The sequence below is a fragment of the Berghia stephanieae genome, chromosome 6 (assembly GCF_034508935.2).
Source record: "Berghia stephanieae isolate SIO BIC M18660-M18661 chromosome 6, UCSD_Bste_1.3, whole genome shotgun sequence".
In the NCBI taxonomy this organism is placed as follows: domain Eukaryota; kingdom Metazoa; phylum Mollusca; class Gastropoda; order Nudibranchia; family Aeolidiidae; genus Berghia; species Berghia stephanieae.
The window spans coordinates 4721523-4749022 of record NC_088365.1 but is presented as its reverse complement, the minus strand read 5'-3'; the positions used below and the strand labels follow the sequence as shown (position 1 = coordinate 4749022).

Below are 27500 nucleotides of genomic sequence, written 5' to 3'. Positions count from 1 at the left end.
AGCATTTTTTATGACTTATTTGGCTTTTATACAAAATTAATCTGGAATTCCTGATGAACGAAGAAGAAAATCGGTGACACAGTGTAGAGTGCGTTTGTCAGTTGTCGGTGGTGAGTTTTTTAAAAGTTTTCTGTCAGTGTCACACGACACGCGACATTCTTCTTAAATAACTAACACACTTTCAACTATTTTCCATTTTGGGAGAATTTAAACTTTAATGAAGCGGAGTATTTCAGACCAAGGAGAGGAGGTTAGCAATCGTTCAAATTCATCCGTTTGTGATCTGAGTCTGAGTTGTTTAATTTATAAAATTTATTATTATTATTGATGGATGTTTTTATTTTTTTAAAAATGTATTGAGATGAAAAATGAAACCTTGAGTCATGTGTCAGCTTCAGAACTTCCAAGTCCTGTGTCGTGTGTCGTGACTCAGACTCAGAAAAGCTTCCTTTGAAAAAAAAAAAGAGAACGTCTTTAAATTTATAATTCAGAAAAGTGAGTGGAGCAGGCACTTATGTTGGTAACAACAAGATATGAAGTGAGTAGAAAAGTGCCAGAAGACAATAGAGAATAAAAAATTTTTTCGCGGCGGTGGTGGGGTTTGAACCTGCGACCTTATTGGTACGACAACTCCGCCTGGCAGGTGAGAGCGTGGCTCTACCGTGTGAGCTATCCACGAACACAAAAATATTCGTTTCAAACCCAAAGTCATTTCTAGACCCCCCTCTCACCCACTTCTTGAGATCGCCGATTCGTTCACCACCATCGCGAAGTAATTTTGACCAGCAGTTAAGCTTAATAGCCAATGAACGAATCGGCGATCTCAAGAAGTGGGTGAGAGGGGGATCTAGAAATGACTTTGGGTTTGAAACGAATATTTTTGTGTTCGTGGATAGCTCACACGGTAGAGCCACGCTCTCACCTGCCAGGCGGAGTTGTCGTACCAATAAGGTCGCAGGTTCAAACCCCACCACCGCCGCGAAAAAAAAAATAAAAATTTATTCTCTATTGTCTTCTGGCACTTTTCTACTCACTTCATATCTTGTCTTTAAATTTAAAGTCTTTAGTCTTGTTTTAGTTTTAGTCTTTACTTTACACGTTACTACTACTGTATTATTATTATTATTATTATTATATTATAAAAGTTCTTGATTTGAAAAAAAAATCATATTGATATTGACGTTTATATTCATAACGAAGTGTCAATTCGGACCCGAGTCTGAATTGCTTCCCATGGCAATTCGGACTCCTGCCACAATGCGCCTGCGCAATCACAGGAAGTGTCGGAAGTGGAAGGTGGCTCGAAAGTGAAGCGTGATCGCAGGGGAGAACATGGTGATACGAGATCAAAGAGAAAAAGCCGCCGGCTCTTGGATTGTGGGAATGAATGTGGGGGGGGGGGGGGGGAGTGTGTGTGTGTGATTATTCTGTTTTTAATGAATTAGAGATACTCATGTGTGTGTGTGTGTTTAGGAAGCCAATATGGTTTCTATAGCTGCAAACGGAATAGTAACTGAGAGTTTCACTAATGATACTAATGATAAGTTCATCATTGCATTGCAGTATTCCGAATCGAAGAGCCATGGAGTTATTCAGACTCGACCCTGGTTAGCCACGGAGTTCTATTTAGTTTAGACTCGAGTCCGAATTGCCACGGGAAGCAATTCAGACTCGGGTCCGAATTGCCACGGGAAGCAATTCAGACCCGGGTCCGAATAGCCTTTTCCTATTCATAAACCTCTGCTGACACTTTTCCATACATTTAAATTAAATTAAAATTAATTTTTTTTTTTTTTTACTAACTAAACGCACTAAATCCCAAATCACTAGCCTAGGCTAGAGTTAGAGAGGTGCCAACCCCATATTTAAATTTCGAAGTGGCAATTCGGACCCGAGTCTGAATTGCTTCTCGTGGCAATTCGGACTTGCCACAGTGTGCCTGCGCAATCACAGGAAGTGTCGGAAGTGGACGATGGGTCGAAAGTGAGGCGTGGTAGGGTGGGGGGGAAGGTGCTCGTTCTCAGTCATAGAGAATACAGGACCCTCCTAGTCTGTGTTCTCAATAATTGTAAGTTGTCAGTCGGTAGGAGGGCGAGTGAGCGAGCAAGTCACGTTTTAGAACTCCTGAAGATGACTAACCTTCAAAAGCGGTGATCTATTATTCCCCTTTGTCTTACTTTTTCTTGGGTACTTTTTAATTGTAATTCTAGAACTTTTTATCCAATTTCTCCCTTTTTACCGGCGCTGATATGACCTAAATGTGTTGCAAGCGACTTAAAAAACAAAAACAATCTAAATATTCGTGGTCTTTGGGAGATTACAATTGTAGTCGCTATTGTTAACGTTAACAATCAATTTGCCCTCGCATAGATAAAAGAGTGTCTTTGTGTTGGAAGATTTATTTGATTTGCCATGAGCCTGTTGCAAAAGATACATGCATGACATATCTACATTATATATTTTGCCATTTGCGGCTGCGAAAAAGTGGGGGGAAAGGAAAATAATATGACTTTGGGCTTTGAGCGTTTTATTTAAAAGGCAGTATGGGTCAGGCTTTGACAAAAGGCAGTATCTAGTTCTTTTTAAATTAAAAAATGCTGTTTTATTTCTCAATATAAAAATAGAGGCGATTCTTGGCGGCAAACCATGCAATAGAGCCCCGCCACTGGGGTAGGTGCAGAGTACCGTCTAATAATAATATTATTAGATAATACTGGACTAGGTGCCTATTAATAAAATAAGCACTGGTTGAATACGGAGAGAAAATTAATGATCAACTCGTAATGGGATTGGGGAGTAACCAGCGACTTCTCAAGTAGACGATGGGGGTAACCATTAACATCTCCACAACCCACAAACAACCGAGGCGCTGGACGCAGGGGAGAACATGGTGATACGAGATCAAAGAGAAAAAGCGGCCGGCTCTTAGGTTGTGGAAATGTGGAAATGGTTGTTGGGGGGGGGGTGGAGGTTATGTGTGTGTGTGTGTGTGATTATTCTGTTTTTAATGACTTAGAGATACTCATGAGTGTGTGTGTGTGTGTGTTTACGACGACCGAAATTGTCAAAGGAGGCACTTCACACTCGAGTCCGAATTGCCACGGGAAGCAATTCAGACTCGGGTCCGAATAGCCTTTTCCGCGAAATTTATTTTAATTTTAATTAATTTATGGGAGGCCTTCCTAAAGCTCCTCGTGCTAAGGGAAACAACTCAAATATTCCTTCAACTAACCATAAGAAAAAATAAAACGTACCCTAAACTAACCCTAATACTAATAGGAAAAACAAACACCTAGACGAAGACTTTTGACTAACCCTAAAAGAAAAAAAAAGTCCTCCGAGCTCAAGCTAACCCTAATAGAAAAAAAAACATCCTAGGACTAGGACTGCTTCACAAAGCAAAATGGTGACAGAAAACCAAAACAATGGTCGTATTTATTATCTATCAAGGTTTATTCTAGAGTTTTAAAAAAATGCTATTATATATTGGCAAATTTAATAGATAAACCCATGACAAAATATCTACGGTGAAAATACGAATTGAAAGACATGCTAGGATGAGGAGCTTTGGGAAGGTCTCCCTAATTTATATTAATATGCCACTTCGATTTGAACATGCCACTCTTAGTCTTAGTATCTTAGCCCATCAAAATTGCCGACAATCTATTTATACCATTAAAAAATTAAATCCTACATTTACGAAACGTACCGTTTTTACTCACCTCCATTGGCGGTGTAAAAAGACACACCATTTTTATGCACCAGGTTAATTAATGAAAATGTTGCTGCTTGAAGCTCGAAGGAAAAGATAACGATATGTGTTGAATTGTAAGCCTCAATTTGTTAGACGAAGACAGATACTGCTGACATTTCGGGTTTCCCCTTTATCAACAAAACACGATGAATAAGACACTAAGGACGAATGAGAGATGTGTGAATGGCGTGGTAAAGTTGAATAAACATAAAAAATGATGGGACAGGAAATAGAATACCCCTTTGTAAGGAACTACGAATTAAATTATGACAATTTTTCAAAGACTGTTTTTATGTACCGCCATTCGGGGTGTAAATGTACGGTGTAGAAATAGACCCACAGAAAAAAAGAGGCTTCTCATCTCATTTTCTGTGAATAGACCAACGTTAACTGTTTGAAGTAAGTGGCAGAACCCAAAATTTCGATCTGATTGAACTGTTGTCCTTCAGGACCATAATCGTAAGGTGCAGCACAGGGAGCCAGAGTATATCTGGTTTCAAAAGGACATAGACAGAAATTGTTTGCTACTCTAAGGATAGGGCTCCAGTTTACTGCTATTTACTTATGCTTTCTGTCACTTCTAACAGACCCAGCTGCCCAATCACTACAATTTGAACAGGGGGTGGGGGTCAGGAAAAAGAAATCCTGACCTCCTTCGGGATCGATCCCAGTCCCTTTGGGTGTGTTCGAGTGCACTGCCAACTGAGCCATGGGGATCCCCAATCTGATTATAACTTCCATCAATTTTTTAAAGGTTTAACATCTCAAATCCAGTGGCACTAACTTTTTAGAAATTGGACAATTAGGCTCAAAAGAAAATCTCCAGTTATTATACTTAAAATTTCATACACTCATATTAAGGGGTCACCTCCTGTATAGCCCAATTCAGGTAGACTACTAATCTTCTGTAATAATATGCGGACATTTAAAAGCTGCTTTCACATCTCGCTTTTTTATCTGACACCCCGCTATTGTTTACCTAATAGTAATAGAGATCAACATTATTTTTCATGCACTTTATTTTCTCATAATATTGAATTGTTGTCCATGAATAAAATTATAGACATCTATTAAACATTATCATCTCCTACTCTTATGGTTTCCCTTCCTCCATTTACGTCTCATTCATGTTAGTTTATCGATTCTGTGTGATTAGATTATTTTCTTCCTCAAAAAGGAGGCTCTGTTCTGGTTCTTTCATTCTCTTTTACTCTAGGCTGTCCAAATACAGATACATTGGAATGTGAATAAAAAGTAACTTCTGCTTAAAGTCAACCCGTCTTGTTGATCCAGAATTTTCTGTTCTTTACCTATGTATGTTCCATTGATAATGGATAAAATCAACCTTGCTTAAAGTCAACCAATTTTTCTGGTTCAGCAGTGTTGGTTTTATCAGGATACCACTGAAGTTACCGTCCCTCCATTCTGCTTCTATTCATTATATAAAAAAAAGATTACTGTCCACTTATTGGAGATTATCGGCTGACGGCATTCACTTAAACTTGAAATTTACACCCAGGCTTTTGATTTTCTTAGTATAATTGTATTGATTGATGTGTAAACATTTTCTTTGCAATCATTTCCTTCACTTACAGGAAGTTTTAATCACAACTGCATAGGAAAATGAAAATAAGAGCAAAGAAGACATGATAATAATGTGTGTATTCTCGCAGTCGCAGCAAAAGAGTTGTGCGTCGATTTCTGTAATTAACAGCCAATTTATACATTTAATAGGTTAAGGGAAGTAACTCAAGGAAAAGAGGTTAACTGAAGACTGGAAATGAAAATAAATATTTTTAGTTTTAGTTTGAATAAATGCAATTGGGATTTAAATTAATACGATGAAGTGTGTGAAAGAGGTTTATGTGCATGCAGACATAATATAATATTATACATACAATTTTGAATTTATGGTTGCTGCAAAATATACAAACTTTTTTAAAATCTGGGTTTATTTATTTTTGGGTTTCACATAGATTGGTTCGGCGATCTGTGCTTAACTTCAATGCACAGATTGGTGATATTGGTGAAATAAATTTGTGTTAGCTAATTCTTACAAGGTTTTTCTTTTCTGGTTTTTAGAAATATTTTAACATAAGTGGTCCAATGACTGAGGTAGGAGAAGATTTTGTGTCAGAAGTGGTGCTCCATTGAGTGACAATGAGATACATATGATTCGCTCTCAGCTGATTGTACTGTGCCAATTGCGACATAATTTTTCTAGTTCACGAATACTTGGAAACTTTTTAAACAATAAGGTACGTCATGTTCATATGAGGTGTAAAATAGTAACATACAAGTATATTGCTTGCTCACTGCTAATCCTCTGTCTCCAGTTTGTTATTTCATTACTCTTATAACTTTTTTTTTTTTTCCTTTTATTCTTTGGATATGCACGTTGATAGTAGAAGCACTCAGTCTGATTGAGTCAGCCAATTTATTTATCGAATAACAACTTTTTTTGTTCCAAATGTACTGTAATGTGTCATTTGCTAATGCCATTGTGAAAAATTGTGTATGAAACAGTGTCAGACAATGCAGGAAATTAAAAAAAAACATTTTCAGTTTTTAAAAATAATTTATCTCCTCCTTGACAAATGACATACATGAATGCTTCATTAATTGTGTTCTTGTTCCATTTTCATATGCTGGGGTTAATCGTTGACATTGGGTTTTGTTTCTGATTTATTAAAAAATTTTTGGGGGGAGGTAGTTGAAAATCTGAATAACATTTCACTTTTGATGTTGAATAATAATTCTGATGACAGTTTTGAAAACATAAAAAGAAATTATTGTTAATCATTTATCTTTTTTAATTTTTGGTTTGGTTTATTGCTTTTATACACACATGTATTTGTTAGAAGATATCATTAATTATTATAAGGCTGACTTTTTTTCCAACACTAAGTAAATGAATGTTTTGTAACTCTAGGAAGAAATGCTTTCTACTATTTAAAGACTCCGTTGCCAACATCGTTATCCTAACTATCAAGATTTTTTATCAATGTTTCAGCAAAACGGAATCTTATTTTTATATGATAAGCATCATTGATCAAATTCAAATGCTTTGCTTCGATAAACGTGCTTTTACTACTAGTTCTAACTTTTGAATTAAAGGGAGAGAAGAACAAGCTGTAACAGCATTTTGTTTGTTTTCTGACAGTTCTAGATTCGTGGCCTTGAAGCCTGAAAATAAATAAGGATTACAGTGTTTACGAGATATCCGAAAGTGATGGAAAATTCAAATGATCAGAGACATAGTTTTTTAGTTTTCCACTCTTTATGGAACTTATTTTGTTCAAGGAATCATATAAACTTAAACCAAGTCTAATAGTCTTGGCAATCAGTCTTTTTCAGTGATTTTTAAAGTTTTCCAAAAAATTTTCAATTAGCAGTTCCGTGTGAAATTTGGGACTTTATTTTGGTCCCCAGTTTTAAAATTTTGATAGACCCATGGATGCAGTGTGCATGATAAAACCAATTTCAGAATCTGATTTTATTCACAATCAAAGCAATCAATCATTTTATGTAACAATAATTGATTTTATTCAAAATCAAAGCAGTCATTTTATGTAACAATAATTGATTTTATTCAAAATCAAAGCAGTCATTTTATGTAACAATAGTTGATTTTATTCAAAATCAAAGCAGTCATTTTATGTAATAATAATTGATTTTATTCAAAATCAAAGCAGTCATTTTATGTAACAATAGTTGATTTTATTCAAAATCAAAGCAGTCATTTTATGTAACAATAGTTGATTTTATTCAAAATCAAAGCAGTCATTTTATGTAATAATAATTGATTTTATTCACAATCAAAGCAGTCGTTTTATGTAATAGTAATTGATTTTATTCAAAATCAAAGCAATCATTTTATGTAACGATAATTGATTTTATTCAAAATCAAAGCAATCAATCATTTTATGTAATAATTTGGTTTTTGTCTTTAAAACAATAACTGGTGCTTACTTTTTCTATCATATGTTTTAAAATCCTTTATCAATAAAACATTAATTTGGCCAACCTTTTTGCGATACCCCCAAGGGGACCATGGCCCTCTGTTTGAGAACCACTGGACTGATAAAACTGATTTCAGGTGTTGGATCACAGATGAAAAATAAGAGTTTCTAAGAAAATATGCAGATTAATTTTTTTTTTGTTTTTTAAATATTTATTTATTTTTTATACAGAACTAATATAAATTGAATTTCAAGGTTTTATATGAAACCCATCACCTCATACCAGTATTTATCATGTTAGTATGATGTAGAAGTTGAATATTGAATTAATTGCCAAACATACAGACTTGGGATGGATTGTTAAAAGAAGAAATTAAGCAGTTTCTTAAATATTGTGTGGTCTTGTGGAAAAGGCTCTTAACTCACATTCTTCTCACCGTACTCATGTGTAAAATGAGTACCTGGCAGTTAACAGCATTGTCTCTTTTGGAAAAAATAATTGTAATATTGCCTAGCAGGCATCATGTCTCCTTGGAACTCCTTGTAAAGCACTTTGAGCACATTTAGTGGATATTGGGCTGTGGAAAAGCTCAAGTTTGAAAATAAAAAAAATTATGTGGAGAACTGAAATGTTACATTTCTGATCCATGGGTGCCAGTTTTCCAGTTCATGTCGGAATTCCGATTTCGCGATATCTCGAAGTCAAATGCCTCCAGTTTCAGTGTTTTGAGTAAAATAACCTAATAGCATTGGTAAAAATTCGAAAACGTGATTCAGCCACCTTTGCTGTGTAATCATTTAATAATGGGATAAAAACGGTGATGAAAAAAGAGTAACGTTTAGGCTGCATTTTCAGTAGGAACATTTTCAGGTTTGGCAAAGTGTCGAGATTTTAGTTTCAGGTTTCAGCACTTCGTCCTGCTGGCACCCATGTTCTGATCATTTTTAACCTTAAATTGACTCTTACTTCCACATCCTCAGGCTGACAGACTTGGGGGTAGCAGTATAAAAACTTCTTTGCCAAACCCTGGCGTGGGACAATACTCCACTTCATCATCGTCTCCCCCGTTCTCCACAGAAGGGGGCAAGCAAAAATTGACTAGCATCCAAGGGAAAGGAGCAAGTACCGGCTGGTTTCCGTCCCAAAACAAATCCATCATGCCTCCCATATCGGAAAGCGTTACTCCCGAAATAAAGCGGATAATCGAGACGAACGCCGTTGTCGTGTTCAGTAAGACAACATGCCCATTCTGTACAAAGGTATGTGTTATTCTCTTTTTTTTTCTCTCTCTCTGCAGTGTTTACGAGATATCCGAAAGTGATGAAAAATTCATAGATTAGACATAGTTTTTTAGCTTTCCACACTTTATGGAACTTATTTTATTCAAGGAGACATATAAACTTAAACCTTTGTACAAAGGTATGTCTTATATACTCTATTTCCTTTTTTTTTTTTTTTTTCTTTTTTTTTTATTTGAATCGGAAGATCCCTGTTCCAAGAGCATTTAAATCTCATAATTGTATGTTAACCGGAGATCTCGAAAAAACTAAAATGTCATCATAATATAGATTCAGCTAAAGTCTTCCTGTCTCTTAGAGCTATGGCAGGAGACAGTGAAATGTGGAGGATCTCACATAGAGGGAAGAAGATATATGACTCTATAGTATTACTTTGAGGCGTAAGGCACTAAGTCGAGCGATTAATGTGGTCTTGTGGCATGACACTTGGACCAGTAGGTTAGTGGTTTGAGTCCTCAAGTCTTGCAGTGGGCAGCACAAAGTTGAGTCTTAGGTGTGGGTGAAAGTTCACCCGTATACAGTTGCAGTGTGAGTATTTTGGTTATTATCAGGAATTTTGACTCTTATTGTTAGTTTATTTAAGTTTAAGCGGTGGTTACTTGTTTCAGGCAAAGTGGCTTAGCTGGTCTGGCTTTGAGTCATATTGCTCCCTCTGAACTTTGACCCATGGTTTTTGGAACAAGGCCTTCCCTCGCATTCTCTCATGTTTAAAATGAGTATCTGGCCAGTAACAGCAAACTCATTTTTTTCCTTTTTGGAAGATCCTTGTATTAAGAAGAGTATTTAAATCTCTTAACTGTGTGGCTTTTTTGTTTTAAGACACTCGACTTGGGATCAGTAGGTTAGTGGTTCAAGTCCTGCAGTGGACAGTTCGCATTTGAACCCTGAGGAAAAGGCCCTTTATTCACATTATCTCACCACGTTCAAGTATAAAAATGAGTACCGCAGAGCTGCCAACTGTCACGGAACTTCCGTGAAATTCACGGAAATAGACTACGAGTCACGGATACACGGAAACACACCATTTTGTCACGGAAATGGTTGCACGGGCGAAATAAAAGTAATTTTTTTTTTTTTTTTCTCTCGCCGCGATGCATAACGTTTTAAAAACGGATGTCGGGTGATTAACGCGTGCTAACAACAGGAAGTTGCCTTACTCTCGTTAAGATTCAACCCGACAAAAACCGACAACGGCATAATATTCATGGGCGGGGTAGCCAAGACTGGCCTCAGTAAGTAAAATCCAATCGTTGTGAAGGAAATGACAGGCCTTGTCACTGCCGCAGGGTGTTTTCAGCTTTGATTTTTATAAATTTGCCGACAGAAAAGATATGTTTCAGAAATTGCGATTTAAATCCTATTTTATTTGCGGGTGAAAATCGTTGACATTGCACTTTGTTTAGTAAAAATCGGTAAAAAATTACGACTTTGGTGATGAAAAATGACTTTGAAGACAATTATTGTAAACTTTTAAAAATAATATGAATAATTTATAACTCCCTTATTTGTGGGTCGATTTTGTCATTCGAGATATCAATTTTATTGTAATAAAGAGATAGGAACTTCAGAGTTATTTTTTCTGATGCGAAATTATTACTTTGTAATTTTAGCACCAAGAAAAATAGTCGGTAAATAAATTTGTTACACCTCTTTGATAGACCGCCAGGGTCCGTTCGTGTAGAATTGTGAATCAAGCGTTTCAAAGTCTTCGACCAATCACAGGCTATCTATCCAGCTGGCCGAAACAAAGACGCTTCTCCCCGTCGATGTATTACGCTATTGTTATGCAAGGAATATAACACCTTATTGAGTAGGCCTAAAACCTAAAATTTAAAAGTAAAAAATAAAATTCTGAGGAATTTGAAAGTCACATTGCTGAAATCAGCTTGAAAAAAGAAGTACATTGGTCTTTGTTTCATAAAAATCGGTTGAAAACCAACTGTTTTACGAATAAATTTGATTTTAAAAATTGCTTTTGTTTATTTTAGCTTTTTTTAGCAACTTTTTTATTTATCGGCCGATTTTCTTGATTTTTATATCATTCTTTATATCTCAAAGAGACGAATCAGTGATATACTTTGTTTGTTTCAAATGTAACTAGAACATAATTTGGCTTTTTTACCTATCGACCATGCCTGGATAATTTATTCAACAACGTGGCGATGTGACGCAACTATTCCATGGCCGTCTTCCACTGCCTAAACGATGATTCAATTCATTGTTGACGGCTGTTGACACGTGAGCTGCCAGAACGACCAATCGTTGAAGGGTCAAGATGCTCATTAGCCAATCGTTCTTCGGTCAAAAAACTTAATATCTATATTTTGACAATTCCGTAATCGATTTTTTCATTACACACATCGAATACTATACATTGTTTGTTGGATTCGTGTCATTCAGGGAATCGTCGATCGTATTGTTAAAATAATCTTTCATTGCCGATTCTGATTACGAGCGCATGTGTTCTTAGTTCTTTCTTTCATTTTCATTAGGGCTGTTCCTACCGGGGGGGGGGGGGGGGGGGGGGGGTTTGTTTGTCTGTTTGGTTTTTTTTTTTTTTTTTTTTTTTTAAGCATATCTTTATTTGAACAAACTGTAGAAAAAGATATAACAAAATATTAAGAATCAAAACAAAAAATAAAGACTTTGCAACAACTCAACGATTGAGAAAATCAAGGCAAAAGGCAAATTTGCTCCATCGCTGCAGTGATAGTTGGTTGTTGCTGCTTGCTTGTTGGTCGGGGCCTACTGGTACTAGTGGAAGCAACAGAAAGTTCTTGGTTGCATCCCTCTAACGCCATCGGATGTTTGAATCTCAAGTGTTTTAAAAGGCTTGAGGTGGATGATCCTTCAGCCTTGATCTGAGCCTTACATATTTTGCACATTGCGTATGATTTATCTTTTCTGTCAAAATAATTCCATGAAAGGGATTTTGTCTGGGACGACATAGTGACAGATGCGTGATTAATTACTCAGCGTCGCAATGTCGTGTGTGTGTGTGTGAAAACAATAGCTGGGGGGGGGGGGGGGGGGTGTTTATAGTCCCCATCTCGAGTTCTTGGAAGGACGTTCATTAGTTTCGATTTCCGAGAGAAAGTTGACTAACTTATTCCTAGCTATTGGAAAGCCCATAATGTAATCAATAATTTTATTTTGATTACGGATAGTTTTTTTAAAACTTAAATATGATTGAATTATATTCTATAAACCAATAAAATAACGTATTAAAGAGAAATTGAAAAATACCCGGGTACCCGAGGGTTCTACCCGGGTACCCGAAATATTCTGCAATACCCGGGTACCCGGGTAGGACCCGGGTACCTGCACAGCCCTAATTTTCATTCGATTGTTGGAGCTGTTCATACGTGGTCTTGTCTACTGTTAAATTCGTTTGATTTTTCACTTTATTCACTTTTCTACTTTGTAATAGTTTGTGATTTCTTACTGTGCTTTGAAATGGATACACCGCCAGCAAAACGGAGGAAACAAGCGGTTCTTTATCGGCCCGAGATGACTGAGAAATTTCCTTGTCTCATTAAATCGTCCAAAAGCCCTGGTCACGTTTACTGTACGGTGTGCTTCAATGACTTTTTAGTCGATAGTGGTATGAACGATTGTTCTAGGTATGTCAATGGACCTAAGCATATTAAAAATGCTAAATCAGTGAGTAGTGTTAAGTCTGTGTCTTCATTCGTCAATGCTCATGCTAAGAGTGTGGAGTCGGTGACGAATGCCGAAGTGATGTTCACTGGATTTTTAGTGGAGCACAATATTCCGTTAGCGGCTGCTGATCATGTGGGAAAACTATTTAAGGCAATGTTTTTAAATAAGTCTGTTTCTGCTAGGGAGATTATAGAAAAATATTCATGTGGCAGAACCAAGTCAACTCACATTGTGAAGGAAATGGCAAATCAGGAGACATCCCATGTTGGTTGCATCGATGAAAACAGGAACATTTTCTATTGCCACAGATGCAAGCAATGATAGAAATGACAAATTGTACCCCATCATTGTTCGATTGGCCATAGATGGAAATATTGTTACTTCCTTATTGTCTATCATTGAAGTGGAGGGTAAAAACACTGGAGTAAAAATAGCGGAGGCAATTGTAGGGGAATTAAAGTCAAAGGACATCAGCTTGGATAATTGTTTGGCTTTCACCAGTGACAATGCTAATGTCATGGTAGGTAAAAAGACTGGATGTTATGGTGAACTTCTGAAGTACAATTCAAACCTCATCAGTACAGGGTGTATTTGTCATAGGCTCCATCTTGCTGCAGAGTGGGCAGCCAAACAGTTGCCAGTCAATGTCGAGCAATTTTTCATTGACATTTATTATTATATCGAGAAGAGTGCCAGTAGAGTGAAAAACTTTAAAAATTTCCAGGAAGAATGTGGAGTGAAGCCATCAGAGCTCTGTAAACATGCCCCGACACGTTGGCTTTCACTGTCAAAGACATGCCTCTGGGTTCTGGAGCAATGGCCTGCACTGGAGAGGTTTTTTGAAGAAGAATGCAACAGCACTACAGAGCAGGCAAAGGAGATAGATGCAGAGGAGAATAAACAGGATAGGAAAAAAAAAGTGTTGGACAACCTGAAGTCAAGAACATTGAAGGCTTATATCCACTACCTTTCATTTATCCTTCCTGAATTTGACAAAGTGAATATGCAACTTCAGTCGGAATCTTCAATGGTTCATGTCCAACTCCGTCTGGTACAGCGCTTCATTAGAACTCTTATGACAATGGGGCTAAAACCATGTGCTCTTACCCACAAGGGAGTTACAGATGTTGACTACAAGTCACAGTACAACAAAAGATCAAATGGTGATCTTGTTATTGGGGAGGGGACAAGGAAGAGTCTGGAGAAATTGAATAAGGAGAAGGAACAACAATTCTATTCATCTATAAAGAAATTTTTACAAACTGCCATTACTTACCTTTTAAAGAATGGACAAATGGAAGCTATTTATTTAAAGAATGCTGAGGTGGCTGACATCAATGTGAGGCAAACAGCCACATGGAAACAGTTGGAATATTTTTTAAATAAATTTCCAACCATTTTACCACAGGATGCAACTAAAGACGAGTTGCAAATGCAATTTGTAGAATATCAATCTTGTGAATTACCAGATAACTTGCCTGATGAAATGGGATTGAAGTGGAAGGTGCTTGGAGAGTCTGTAAAGGATATAACAGGACATCTTTCATTGAACACATAGCCAAAGTCATGACGTCAATTCTTGCAATTCCTCACAGCAATGCCTCATGTGAACGCATCTTCAGCACAGTGAGGAAGAACAGGACAGACTTTCGGTCATCAATGTCTGTTGAGACACTAGAATCCCTAATGATTCTAAAACAAAAAGATGTAGTGTGTCACGAGAGGAAAAATGCTCCAGAGTTGCTGAAGCTATGTAAAACAGCCACAGCAAGAGCTCTCAACAAGGAGTAATAACTATGGAGGAGTTGTAGTTGTAAATAGTGTAAATACTAATGTATATATATATAAATAAATGTGGACTCGTAATATTATTTTATTTGGAACTAATTAAATTAGGACTATGCATGATGTGATTAAATTATGATGTGAAAAGACCACCATGACGACACTCTCCATGATTTGACGTTAATATCAGGACAAGAGTTTCTGGTGAGTATAATATTTCATATTTTTAGTGTAAATAAGCGACGTTCTGTTGTCACTGAAGTGTCACTGAAATGTGTCCCCCAAATGACTTTGTCCAAGTTGGCAGCTCTGAGTACCTGGCCAGTTATAACATTGCTATTATTTTTCTCTCTTCTTTTCTCTTTTTGTACTTCTACTAGGAAGAGCGTTTCAATTACATTTACATACTTGTGTTGCTTTGTGGTCTTGTGGTGTATGACACTCACTCGATTTTGGATTGTCAAGTTTGATTCTTGTGGTGAGCAGGGCACAGTTGTGTCTGCTGAGGAAGAAGTTCTTTACTCACAATCTCTCACTGCATTCAGGTGTTAATTGAGTGCCTTTCCAGTAACAGTAACAGCGTAAAAAAAAAAGAAAGAAAACTTTTAATGGTCTCATCCTAATGTTAAGTGTTGCTGTTGGCTTGGTAACTGAAATTGGTTTTTGTTTCTTTTAACCTCTGAGGAGAGCATACTCCTCAAGATGTGACCTCATATATATATATTTTTATTTAAAAAAAATTTTTTTATACTGTATAATTTTACTCAGAAAAGATTGCTCAGTACATTTGTACTAACTTCAGCGAATTTCAATTAACTTTTGTTCACCATTTGGTGGCAAGTTTTGTCAGACCACCACATATATATATATATACTCAACTGGGTCATCAAATCAAATCATCAGTTATTTTCTTCACATAATGTACAGTCGTGTCTCTCCAATCCGAACACTTCAGTTCCCAGCTTTTTATCCGGATTACAGAGACATCAGGAGAGTGGAATCAGTCCCTAAAGTGTACAAATAAAGCAGAAGAAAAAAATCTGTCCCCTGGCAACCTCTCCTGATTGTGGAGTTTTGGATTAGAGAGGTTTGACTGTATATAGAAGAAGAAGTTCTATTCCCACCTCATCTACTTCTGGGAATTATTGAGAAATTTAGATTACGTACGAAGCTGTCGACGGACGCTAATTGAGACGTGACTGTAATTAGTGATTGAAGTAATTGATTGTCGGATTTTTCACTTTTTTATTGAGACACTACTTGAAATAGATTGCCCTTCTTTCTCTGGTCTGTCATTAAGGCACTTGAAAATTAAATGAGTCTTTCCTTTGATCTTTTTATTTATCCGTTTGAGAGTGTTCGTTGCTTCTGGCTGCGTGTCAGTTATAGTCTTTGACTTTGACGTCATTTGAAAATTATTGAAACATAATGTGAGCAATATCTCGGAGTGGTATTGTGTATATAAAAAACCTCCCAAAAACTTGAGCTTTTATATAGCGCAATATCCACTAAACGTGCCCAAATTGATTTACAAGGGGTCCCTAGCTAAGCCAACAGCAACACTTGACATGTAGAACGAGAAATGACGCCTGTTAGGTGATATTACTTTTTATTTATTTTTTAGACAGAGATAATGCTGTTAAAGGCCAGGTACTTCATTTTACGCCTGAGTACGGTGAAAGAATATGACTAAAGAGTCTTTTCCAAGGATTGAACTATGCGTCCTGGGGATCTATGTGTCCCTCCTTTGCATGTAAAGCGAGTACTCTACCAACTGAGCTATCGAAACCCTGATGGGACAAAACGATAGTAGTATTATAATCCCTTCTGTTTTTCACGGGCAGGCTGGGAATTGTCTAGAAATTTAGATACACATAAGCTCATCGTTGATTGAGGCGCGACTTCAAATTATAGCCCTTGATTTGGACTCCCAGTGTAGACAGTGATTGAAGTCAGATTCGTCAGAGTTATCACATTATGATGGAGATGCTACTCAAATTAGCTTGTTTTACTTTTACCCAGGGGGGTTTGAGTTTCTCGTTAAGGTATATGCTTGAAAATTAAATGACTCTTTCCTTTGATCTTTTTTTTTTTTTTTTTTTTTTTCATTTAAATATAAAGCGGGTTGTTACTTCCGGCAGTGTCTATTAAAAAGTTGAGAGACTTCTTGCAGCCTTGATTGTGCGGCTATATGGTCTAGTGGTATGACACTCGCTTTCGGATCGGAATGTCCTGGGTTCGAGCCTCGCGCTCGGCGCATAGTTGAGTCCTCGGAAAGGGCTCTTTACTCACTTTCTCTCACTGTACTCAGGTGTAAAATGAGTACCTGGCCGTTAACAGCGTTGTCTTTGTCCGAAAAATTGTAATATCGCCTAACACAGGCGGCATGTCCTGTCCTACATGTTAAATGTTGCTGTTGACCAGGGACGCCTTGTAAAGTGCTTTGAGCACATTTAGTGGATATTGCGCTATATAAAGCTCAATTTTTTTATTAAAAAAAATTTTTTTTTTTTGATGTTAAATTTGTAGTAAAAAATTGATATACCATATCCCAAAAAAAATCTCTCTATGGTGACATAATCTCTGTGATTACAGAAAAATCTCAAAAATCAATTTTTTAAAGGCTTTTCCTAAAACTTAGACTCAAACCGCCCCTGGAAGACACATTTCCACTTAGGATGAATAAAGGGTACTTAAAAAAAAAAAAAAAAAAAAAAAAAAATATATATATATATATATATATATATATATTTTTTTATCTATATTTATCTATATTTATTTATATATATATATATATATATATATATATATATATATATTTATATTTATTTATTTTTATATATATATATATATATATATATATATATATATATATATATATATATATATAATATTGTTTAGAATACATTGCTTCATTGAGAAGAGTCAGTTTTGTTTCTCAAACGTCAGAAATCTTATATTTCCTCACGTCAGAAATCTTAAATTTCCTAAACGTCAGAAATATTAAATTTCCTAGGCGTCAGTTTTGTTTCTTAAACGTTAGAAATCTTAAATTTCCAAAACGTCAGAAATATTAAATTTCCTAAACGTCAGTTTTGTTTCTTAAACGTCAGAAATCTTAAATTTCCTCACGTCAGAAATCTTAAATTTCCTAAACGTCAGAAATATTAAATTTCCTAGGCGTCAGTTTTGTTTCTTAAACGTCAGAAATCTTAAATTTCCTAAACGTCAGAAATATTAAATTTCCTAAGCGTCAGTTTTGTTTCTTAAACATCAGAAATTTTAAATTTCCTAAACGTCAGAAATATTAAATTTCCTAAACGTCAGAAATATTAAATTTCCTAAACGTCAGAAACCCTGAATTTCCTAAACATCAGTTTTGTTTCTCAAACGTCAGAAACCCTGAATTTCCTAAACGTCAGTTTTGCTTCTCAAACGTCTGAAGTCGTAAATTTCCTCATTATGATAAACTTTTGTCTTTAAATTTCATCAAAGTCAATTTTCTTCATGGACTGCATTCCGACATAATAGGCTCACTGATTGATTGGTTGATTGATTGATTGAACTCTTTGATCTCGTTAGCGAAGAGATGGTAAAAGTTGGAAGGTGCTGCTTGTGGTGCTGAATTTAATTCATGAAACTTGTTGCAGAATTAGGATAACGACCATATTATAGCGCTTAGGGTGGGTGACGGTAAAATAGTCAACTGGGACAGGTGATTAAATAAATAGATAAATGATGAATGATGGTGGTGATAGAATAATAATATTATTATTATTATTATTATTATTATTATTATTAATATTATAATGAGATTCTTATTATTAATATTATTATAATAGTATTATTATTATTATTATTATTATTATTATTATTATTATTATTATTATTATTATTATTATTATTATTATTATTATTATTATTATTATTAATATTAATAATAATACTTATCATCATCATCATCATCATCATCATCATCATCATCATCATCATCCTATTAATGATAATAATAATAATGGTAGTTCCCTATCCTCTGGAAAATAATCTTTTTTTAAGGATCATTCTCGATCTAATACAGTGTACTGTTAAAACCCACGTGTCTGCCGCAGAACAGCGTCGCAAATAGGATTCAATAGTCTGACGTCATGTCCGCCCCGCAACCAGCAGCTTGGTTCTCAAACCAAGAAAATCGGTACTTTTTATTCTTCATGCTGGCTACAACTTTTTTCAAATGTCATGTGACCAGAATGTATAAAAAGTCAAAACGTGATCGGATATATAATGATTTTCTCCTCCTGATACACTTCTATGCTCGTCGGAGAAGTATTTCCTAAGGGCGTCCGCCATAGTTCCGATTGTTTAGAACCAGTTACTATGCGTCATTACGAGGGAAGTGACTTTTGAAGCCTATATTGAGGAATAGGGACCAAGTTTCTTCCTTTCAAAGAACGAGATTCCGATTCCGACAGCGGATGTCTCAATTGAACATGCTATTGTAAATTTCCATTACGATTTACGTGTACTACTTCTACAACGCAAATAATATGCGAAAACGATCCATTGTAAATAGGACAGAAAGACCTATCGTTAAATCAATGAATTGTGGTATGGAAACAATATGAATTCAAAAATAAAAAAAGTAAGGGAAAAAAAGCTTAAAACCCGATTTTGACTCTGGTGGTACAATCCTCCTTTTTTTTTTCTTCCTTTCATCGCCCCCCCCCCCCTCACTCTCACTCACTCTCTCTCTCTCCTCTCTCTCCTCTCTCTCTCTCTCTCTCTCTCTCTCTCTCTCTCTCTCTCTCTCTCTCTCTCTCTCTCCTCTTCTCCTTTTTTTCATTTTCTTTTCGTTTACATTTTCGACCTTATTCGTCCATTGTTGTGTCTTCGTTTAATATCATTTTTTTGTTCTGAGACGGGCAGGAGAGGAGATGCGTTGTCTCTTACAAGCAAAGGTACGGGTTATCGAACCAATGATAAATATACTTATAATAGTGTCGTGCTTTGATAACAGGCTTTTAAAAAAAATTAGTTTTAGAAAACTTCTTTTTTTTTTTTTTACATCGATTTTAATAGATTAAGATTAAGAAAACAAACAGATCTTGAGCTTTTATATAACAAATCAACCGTATTATTTTTTTTTAAACTTTTTTTTTTTCTAAAGCGCTTTGAGCACGTTTAGTGGTTATATTCACTAAACGTGCTAAGAGCGCTTTAGAAAAAAAAAAAAGTAAAAAAAATAAAATACTTTATTCAAATTTAAATTTGTCTTTAGAGTCTATTCCGAGGGAAGACTGGAGCAAAACAGGCGTGAGCCGCAGTGCAGCGCCGCAAAGTGAGCTAGGGCGAGAAGTACTTGCTCAAGGCCGCACAGCGCGGCGGGTGATCGAACTCGGTAACTTTCGGGTACGAAGCAAAGGGGACCCTGGCTATAACAACAGCAACCCTTAACGTGTAGGGCGAGACATAACGGAACGCCTGTTTCCGACAATGCTGTTTACGGTCGGGTACTTATTTTACACCTGAGTACTACGGTGAGAGAATGCGAGTAAAGAGCCTTTTCCAAGGACGCAACTAACTATGCACCGCTCAGAGCGGCACTCGAACCCAGAACCTTCCGATCCGAAGGCGAGTGTAATAATACCAATAGACCCCCACCCCCTCCCCCCTTCTCCGATTTAGTCGAACATTATCAATTCTGAGAATCCTTTGTTTGTTGGCAACTATTGGGTCGGCTTAAATCTCACCTTACCACTCATATATCATTTATGATTTTCCACGAAATATATCACACCCATCTGAGATAACCAGAGATAACAAAACAAAAAAAAACAAAAAAAAAAAAAACAAAAAAACAGAACAAAACACAACAGAAAAAACAGCTTAAATTCAAAGCAAATAATATGCACATGCCATGTACGATATTTGGTTTTGAAGAGCAATGTCAACAACCCATCGACAAGTTCTATCGAGCAAAGACGCGTCTGCATTTTATTATTGGGGAATGAGATTAGCGGAAGAGTAGCGTCCCTTGATTGGACATCACCGGCGGAGAAATTATTAGAGAGAGAAGATCACATTGGTTTTGCGCATGCGTCTCTCGTCCTCGCTTCCGGTGAAAGCGGCATGAGTCACTTCACCGAAAGCGAGGACGAGAGAGACGCATGCGCAAAACCATGTTGACGTTCTCTCTGTAAGGTGACGTCCAATCAAGGGATGCTACTCTTACGCTAATCTCATTCCCTATTTATTATTATTATTATTATTATTATTATTATTATTATTATTATTATTATTATTATTTTTATTATTATTATTTGGTGTGGTTTTGCCGCAATTTATTCACCCCGATGGGGGCATTTGTCTTTTGGGTCTATTCCAAGGGAAGACTGGAATAAAACAGGGGTCAGCCGCAGTGCATAGCAGCGCTCGGCGGTTGATCGAGCTCGGTACCTTTCGGGTACGAAACAATAAAGACGGTAACCGCTGAGTCACGCTGCTGTCCCATTTATTTATCCAGTATACGATGGACTCATGCCATGGCGTACCATAGAGAATACAGGACTACTAGTCTGTGTGGCGTACTAAAAGTGTTATAGTTACGTCATGACTCATGCAGATCGCTAAGGCAGGAATTGTTTGTGAATGTGTGTGGAGGTTGTTTTGTTATTATTTTTACAGCTGATGTACACGCTCCAAAACTGTGTAATTTACAATGCATGGGGCACTAATTGCGTTTTGTTTACTCGATCTGAAATAAATAATTTATGTTCCCCGAGAACTTTCTGTCCATCGATCAATTTTATTGGGATTTTAAAATAAATTCTTTATTTACTTTTCTTCCCTTTCTTCTTTACTTTATTTTTTGTTCCTGCTTTAAAAAAATGATTTTATTTTTTTTTTTTTATTTATCTATTTTTGTTGTGTCTGATGTAATTGGAGCGGATGAAGTAAACTGTATAATTATAATATAAGTGGAGGCACTGGCTCTAACCCCCACCTCCTTCATACTTTCTCGCGTTGTCTGTCTATCTATCTATCTATCTATCTATCTATCTATCTATCTATCTATCTTTCTCTCTGTCTCTCTTAAATTACTTTTCTTTTTCTTGGATACCAAAGAATCAAAAGGGTTACCGTCTATCCTCTATTCTGCCGAGCTCTGGAAAAACCTATATTTAAAAATTTGGCCATAAAACTCGTCCTTCAAATGTCGATCGCTTTAAATGACCCTCACCTTGGCAAAAAAAAAAAAAAAAAAAACCTCACAAAAAGCCAACAAACAAATCGATCACTACTGTGAGAGATGATGGTGGCGATGAGGATGTTGATGACGAGGGGGGGGGGGGGGGTTAAGATGATGACAATGACGATGACTTTTTTTATTTTTTATTGATTACATTTTATTGTGGGCTTTGTATAATAATAAACATTCTCTGATATAAGGATCTTTTGGTTAACCCGCACGTTTAGACCATCATTTAGTAGGCTGTATGTCGTATATTGAGTAACTCATTGGTATTATTATTATTATTATTATTATTATTATTATTATTATTATTATTATTATTATTATTATTATTATAATAATGCTGAAAACTTATATAGCGCTATAACTCCGAGACACCAGACTCTATGCACTTAAATTACAAATTACTTTGGCTGAAACATAATCATTTACACAAACAAGCACACACACAACACACAACACAAACCAAACCTATCATGCTTCTCATACCATCTACTAAAATCGAAACAGATATGTTTTAAGCGAACGTTTAAAAATAGACAAAGATTCTTTTTCACGAATGCTCTGCGGTAAGGCGTTCCAAATAGAGGGTCCGAAATGAGAAAAGGATCTCATTCCAGCATTTTTCCGTATTCGAGGGACAGCTAATTTGGTGGAATCACTGGCCGAAAGTAAGGGGCGAGGTTTTGCATATCTTTCAATTGGTTCCGAAAGGTAGGAAGGGGCAGTACCTTCAAGACAATTATTATTATTATTATTATTATTATTATTATTATTATTATTATTATTATTATTATTATAATGCTGAAAACTTATATAGCGCTATAACTCCGAGACACCAGACTCTATGCACTTAAATTACAAATTACTTTGGCTGAAACATAATCATTTACACAAACAAGCACACACACAACACACAACACAAACCAAACCTATCATGCTTCTCATACCATCTACTAAAATCGAAACAGATATGTTTTAAGCGAACGTTTAAAAATAGACAAAGATTCTTTTTCACGAATGCTCTGCGGTAAGGCGTTCCAAATAGAGGGTCCGAAATGAGAAAAGGATCTCATTCCAGCATTTTTCCGTATTCGAGGGACAGCTAATTTGGTGGAATCACTGGCCGAAAGTAAGGGGCGGGGTTTTGAATATCTTTCAATTGGTTCCGAAAGGTAGGAAGGGGCAGTACCTTCAAGACAATTATTATTATTATTATTATTATTATTATTATTATTATTATTATTATTATTATTATTATTATTATTATTATTATTATTATTATTATTATTGTATCATCATCAGGTCAATAGACAGTTACAAATATCAAGAAACTTTACAAAAAAGATGTTTAAAAAGATATATATATATATATATGTATGTATATATATATATATATATATATATATATATATATATATATATATATATATATATATATATATATATATATATATATATAAAAGAATAGATTTAAAATAAATTGACAAATATATAACTTAAAGAGTCACTCCATTTTACGACAGTGCAGTCAGCACACTACGTGATGGGTACGAGTGTGTATGTTGACGACACGTCACTTTTATCATCTTGGGATGTATCACCACCGACCGTCAAGATGTCTTTGAAAATGGGTGTGATGAATACTATAATAATATATAGGACAAGATAATAGATAATAGTATTATTATACTCCGTCTCTCTACTATGTGTGTAGTAGTATGTTTGTAGTATGTGGACGTCCATGTACAGTTAGTTAATCTTAGCCACTGTGTATTGTTTTTAATGAGCTTTATATAGCGCAATACCCACTAAATGTGCTCAAAGCGCTTTACAAGGGATCCCTGGTCAACAGCAACATTTAACATGTAGGACGGGACACGACGCCTGTTAGGCGATATTGCAATTTTTTGGACAAAGACAACGCTGTTAACGACCAGGTACTAATTTTACACCTGAGTACGGTGAGAGAATGTGAGTAAAGAGCCTTGTCCTAGGGCTCAACTATGCGCCGCGTCGAGGCTCGAACCCAGGACCTTCCGATCCGAAAGCGAGTGTCATACCACTAGACCACATAGCCGCACTGTTAAGGCTGAAGCGCAAGAGGAGGAATATGAGGCAGTGTTGCCAATTTGGCAGATTTTCTGCCAAATGTCCTTTTTTTGGGGGCAGAATTTGACGTCGGCTGGCAGAGAAAAATCGGTTTGGCAGATTTTATTTTCCGAGGCCTAGGGATGAATGTATAGGTCTACTCCACGTTTTCCATGGCAATTCTTATGTATTAGTGATTTTTTTAAACTTTGGAAATGAAAAAAAAATTATGACATCGGCCTTATTTTTTGTTTAACAAAACTGATGAGTTTTCAAAGGGGGTACTATAAATGGTACGGTTTGGCAGAATTTTTAAATCCAGTTGGCAGAATGCCTGAAATTAATCTGGCAACCCTGAGATGAGGGCAAGATCCAAGTAAACTGGTCCTCGGGAATCTTTTTTGATGTGATGTCCTGAATGGTGGGTGCAGGAACAAGCCTTCGTGATAAAGATTATTTGTCTTTCCAGAACCTTCACGGGACTGGACTTGCCGTGATCATATTATCTCATGTTTGGCGACCATTCATGGAGAGTTGGTCCTTCCACTGACTTCTGCCCGTATCTAACGTTTCGTCCACCTCCATGTCGATTAAAAGTTAAAAAGTTAATAGATTTGGGTTTCAAGAATAAATTGATCTTTTTATAATCCACTAAATAATACCTACTAAACGTGCTCAAAGCGTTTTACAAATGGACCCTGCCACCAACAGCAACATTCATCATGTAGGACGGGGCATTTCTGGTTTGAGTGGGTAGGGATAAAAAGACAGCGTCGCATTTGCTGAGTCACGTTGAGGTGGTGGAAATTAAAGAAGTACAACGCTATTTCAATTTCATTTTGTTCACGCCACGACTTACCGGAAGTATATTATTGTTGAACATTGTTATAATTTGAGGAGACAAAGCTTTCAAAAACTGCCATGTCACGCCTAGATAGAAAATAATAAATAATACAAAATAAAAATAAAAATAATAAAAAACAATAAATTAAAAAAAGAAAAAAGTCACGCCTAGATGGAAAATAATGAGTTGGCAATCTCTTTCAGTCTGTTGGACATCTTGGAATTAACAAGGAAAGCCAGAACTTTTAAATCACTCAGGGTATTGTTCTTGATTTACAAAGAATTGCAAAGAATGGCAATTTATTTTCTTCTTGAAGTTGCTAAATCAAGGGTTGCCAATTCAGTAGGAAAACAAATATTTAAAAATACAGAAATTTTATGCGAACAAATTGACCAACTACTATCTGAGTTCAGAATTCCAGTAAAAAGACATCATGTAGTTACTTCTTTTTTGTTTTCCATTCGCAAGTGAATGTAAAATATACATACTGAACATTTTTTTAAAGCGCACAGAACACCGTAAATATACGGAAAATCAGCAACCTTGCACTAAATCAATGAAATAATTTTAAAAAACAAAACAATTATGGATGATGAAAAAGAGATTTGGCGGGTATTGGAAGTTATCTCCTCTTACGCCTATGTTGCATCTCGTAATAATACAGTGGAATCCTGTTGTAAAGCCGACACCGCCAAACCAGAAAAATTGATTGGTTTTAAGCAAGGCTGACTTTATCCAGTATCATTAGAATGCAATTAGATAAAGAATATAAAATTTGGGACCAACAATGAGTGTTGATTTTAAGCAGAATTTGACTTTAAGAGTGTTGACTATAAGCGGATTCTACTGTATTATAGTTATAACGAATGATCTGAACGGAACTTGAAATGTATCAAAATATGTTGTTTTTAATTCAAATTTTTTTTTAAACACCGGATCGCTTCCGTAAGTTAATCTCATCTACTCATCACGTGTTTTGTATTTCCCGAAATGAGAGGGAGGGAGTGCTGAGGTAAACAAGCTCACGAGTTGTTTTTTTTTTTTATTAAGGTTTGTTGTGTGCCAAATATTTATCGAGGTTTATATCTAACTGTAATGATGCTGACATTGTGATTCGCTTAACTTAATTCATGGAACGATCGCGCATGCGCAATGAACCGATTTTATCCGTTTATTTCAATTGCTTACATTCCTACTAATACCAACCACGAATGGGTAGGGTAAACATGATTATCTAACCCAACTTTGAACTTTGACCTCGGGTGTCACGCGCCGTTGGCACATGCAATTCAGGTCAAATAATAATAGTTGAAGACTACTCCGTTGGGTACGTGGGATTGAAATGGGCCGCCATTCAGAACCGACGGACCCGTGGATCCTGTGTTTTATCCCGGTTTCTATATTATTGTTCTAAAAGTATAATAACTATTTCTTACCGTCCTTTGGATCTGGATAAAACACTAGACGAAATGTACTCAAGATCTCTCTCTCTCTCTCTCTCTCTCTCTCTCTCTCTCTCTCTCTCTCTCTCTCTCTCTCTATCTTTCTTTCTTTCTCTCTCTCTCTCTCACGCCCCCCCCCCCACTCTCCCTCTCTCTCAATCTGTCTTTCGACAACCAAAATGCAAAGTACCCGTAAGCGCATATTCTGCCATACTTTTGAAAAACACATATTATGGAAATTTGGCCAGAAAACTCGTCCTTCAAATATCGATCAATTTAAATGACCCTCGTCTTAGAAAAAAAAACCTTTCAAACCTGGGACTTCGCACGATGTAGATTTTCCAAGAGCAAAATATCAAAGTACTTAGTTTGAATCACCTGAAAGTCTCATCCAGACACGAGCACAGCTCCCCACTACGAGGATTACACTCAAATGTTTACAATTCACATATAATAATATTTAAACAAAACATAATACAGTGCATAACAGAGATGATTTACAAGGGGAAAAAAATATCATCTCTCAAAACTAACTAAACATTTGACTGTTTCCCTCTCAGCTAAGAACCCCGGCCAGGGTCAGGACAAAACCAAGTACATGTAATCTCATTCCAAAACAAAGACAGAAAGCAATTGAAAAAATACAGGGGGGGGGGGGGAATAGAGACACAGCGAGTACCTCCCTGCTCACTGTGGGAGGTTGGGGGGAACCCCACCCAGTTATACTTTTTTATTTATTTTTATATAGCGCAATATCCACTAAATGTGCTCAAAGCGCTTTACAAGGGGTCACTGCTCAACAGCAACTTTTAACATAGGACACGACGCCTGTTAACTGTTAGGCGATATTACAATTTTTCGGACACAGACAACACTGTTAACGGCCAGGTACCTGAGTACGGTGAGAGAATGTGAGTAAAGAGCCTTTTCCAAAGACTCAACTATGCGTCGAGCGAGGCTCGAACCCAGGGCCTTCCGACCCGAAAGCGAGTGCCATACCACAAGACCACATAGCCGCACAGTTATATAGGCACTTAGTTAATACATCATCACATGATGCGTGGCTTGTTAGCGGTAACTTGATTACATTCTCCTCGTTAATTGCCCCCCATTATTGATGACTTGAATTAAGATTGAGTGGAAAGCCTCATTGGGCAAATTAGCCTCTTGCGTGTATCTATTCTTTAATTGGGTCCTGGCTTCATCTGTGTGCGGCTATGTGGTATGACTCTCGCTTTCGGATCGGAAGGTCCTGGGTTCGAGTTGAGTCCTTTGAAAAGGCTCATTACTCACATTCTCTCATCGTACTCAGGTTTTAAAATGAGAACAGCGTTGTCTTTGTCTGAAAAATTGTAATATCGCCTAACAGGCGGCATGTTCCGTCCTATAGGTTAAATGTTGCTGTTGACCA

At 36.4% G+C, this 27500-nt stretch overlaps 1 protein-coding gene across 9 annotated transcripts in view; it reads left to right on the top strand.

Moving 5' to 3' along the window:
- Positions 1-27500, top strand: part of LOC144974372 (thioredoxin reductase 1, cytoplasmic-like) — an 85002-nt gene that overhangs the window by 26965 nt on the left and 30537 nt on the right. For 2 of the 9 annotated variants that reach the window (XM_078917207.1, XM_078917206.1), the window contains exons 1-2: positions 1-110; positions 8698-8976. The exon at positions 1-110 is cut by the window's left edge and continues 4 nt beyond it. In XM_078917207.1, coding sequence (XP_078773333.1) covers positions 8875-8976 — 102 coding nt within the window. In that variant the 5' untranslated portion in view covers positions 1-110; positions 8698-8874. Of the gene's footprint in view, positions 539-5836; positions 6013-8697; positions 8977-27500 lie in introns of all 9 variants that reach the window. The other 7 variants (XM_078917200.1, XM_078917199.1, XM_078917201.1 and 4 more) reach the window with 7 other exon arrangements.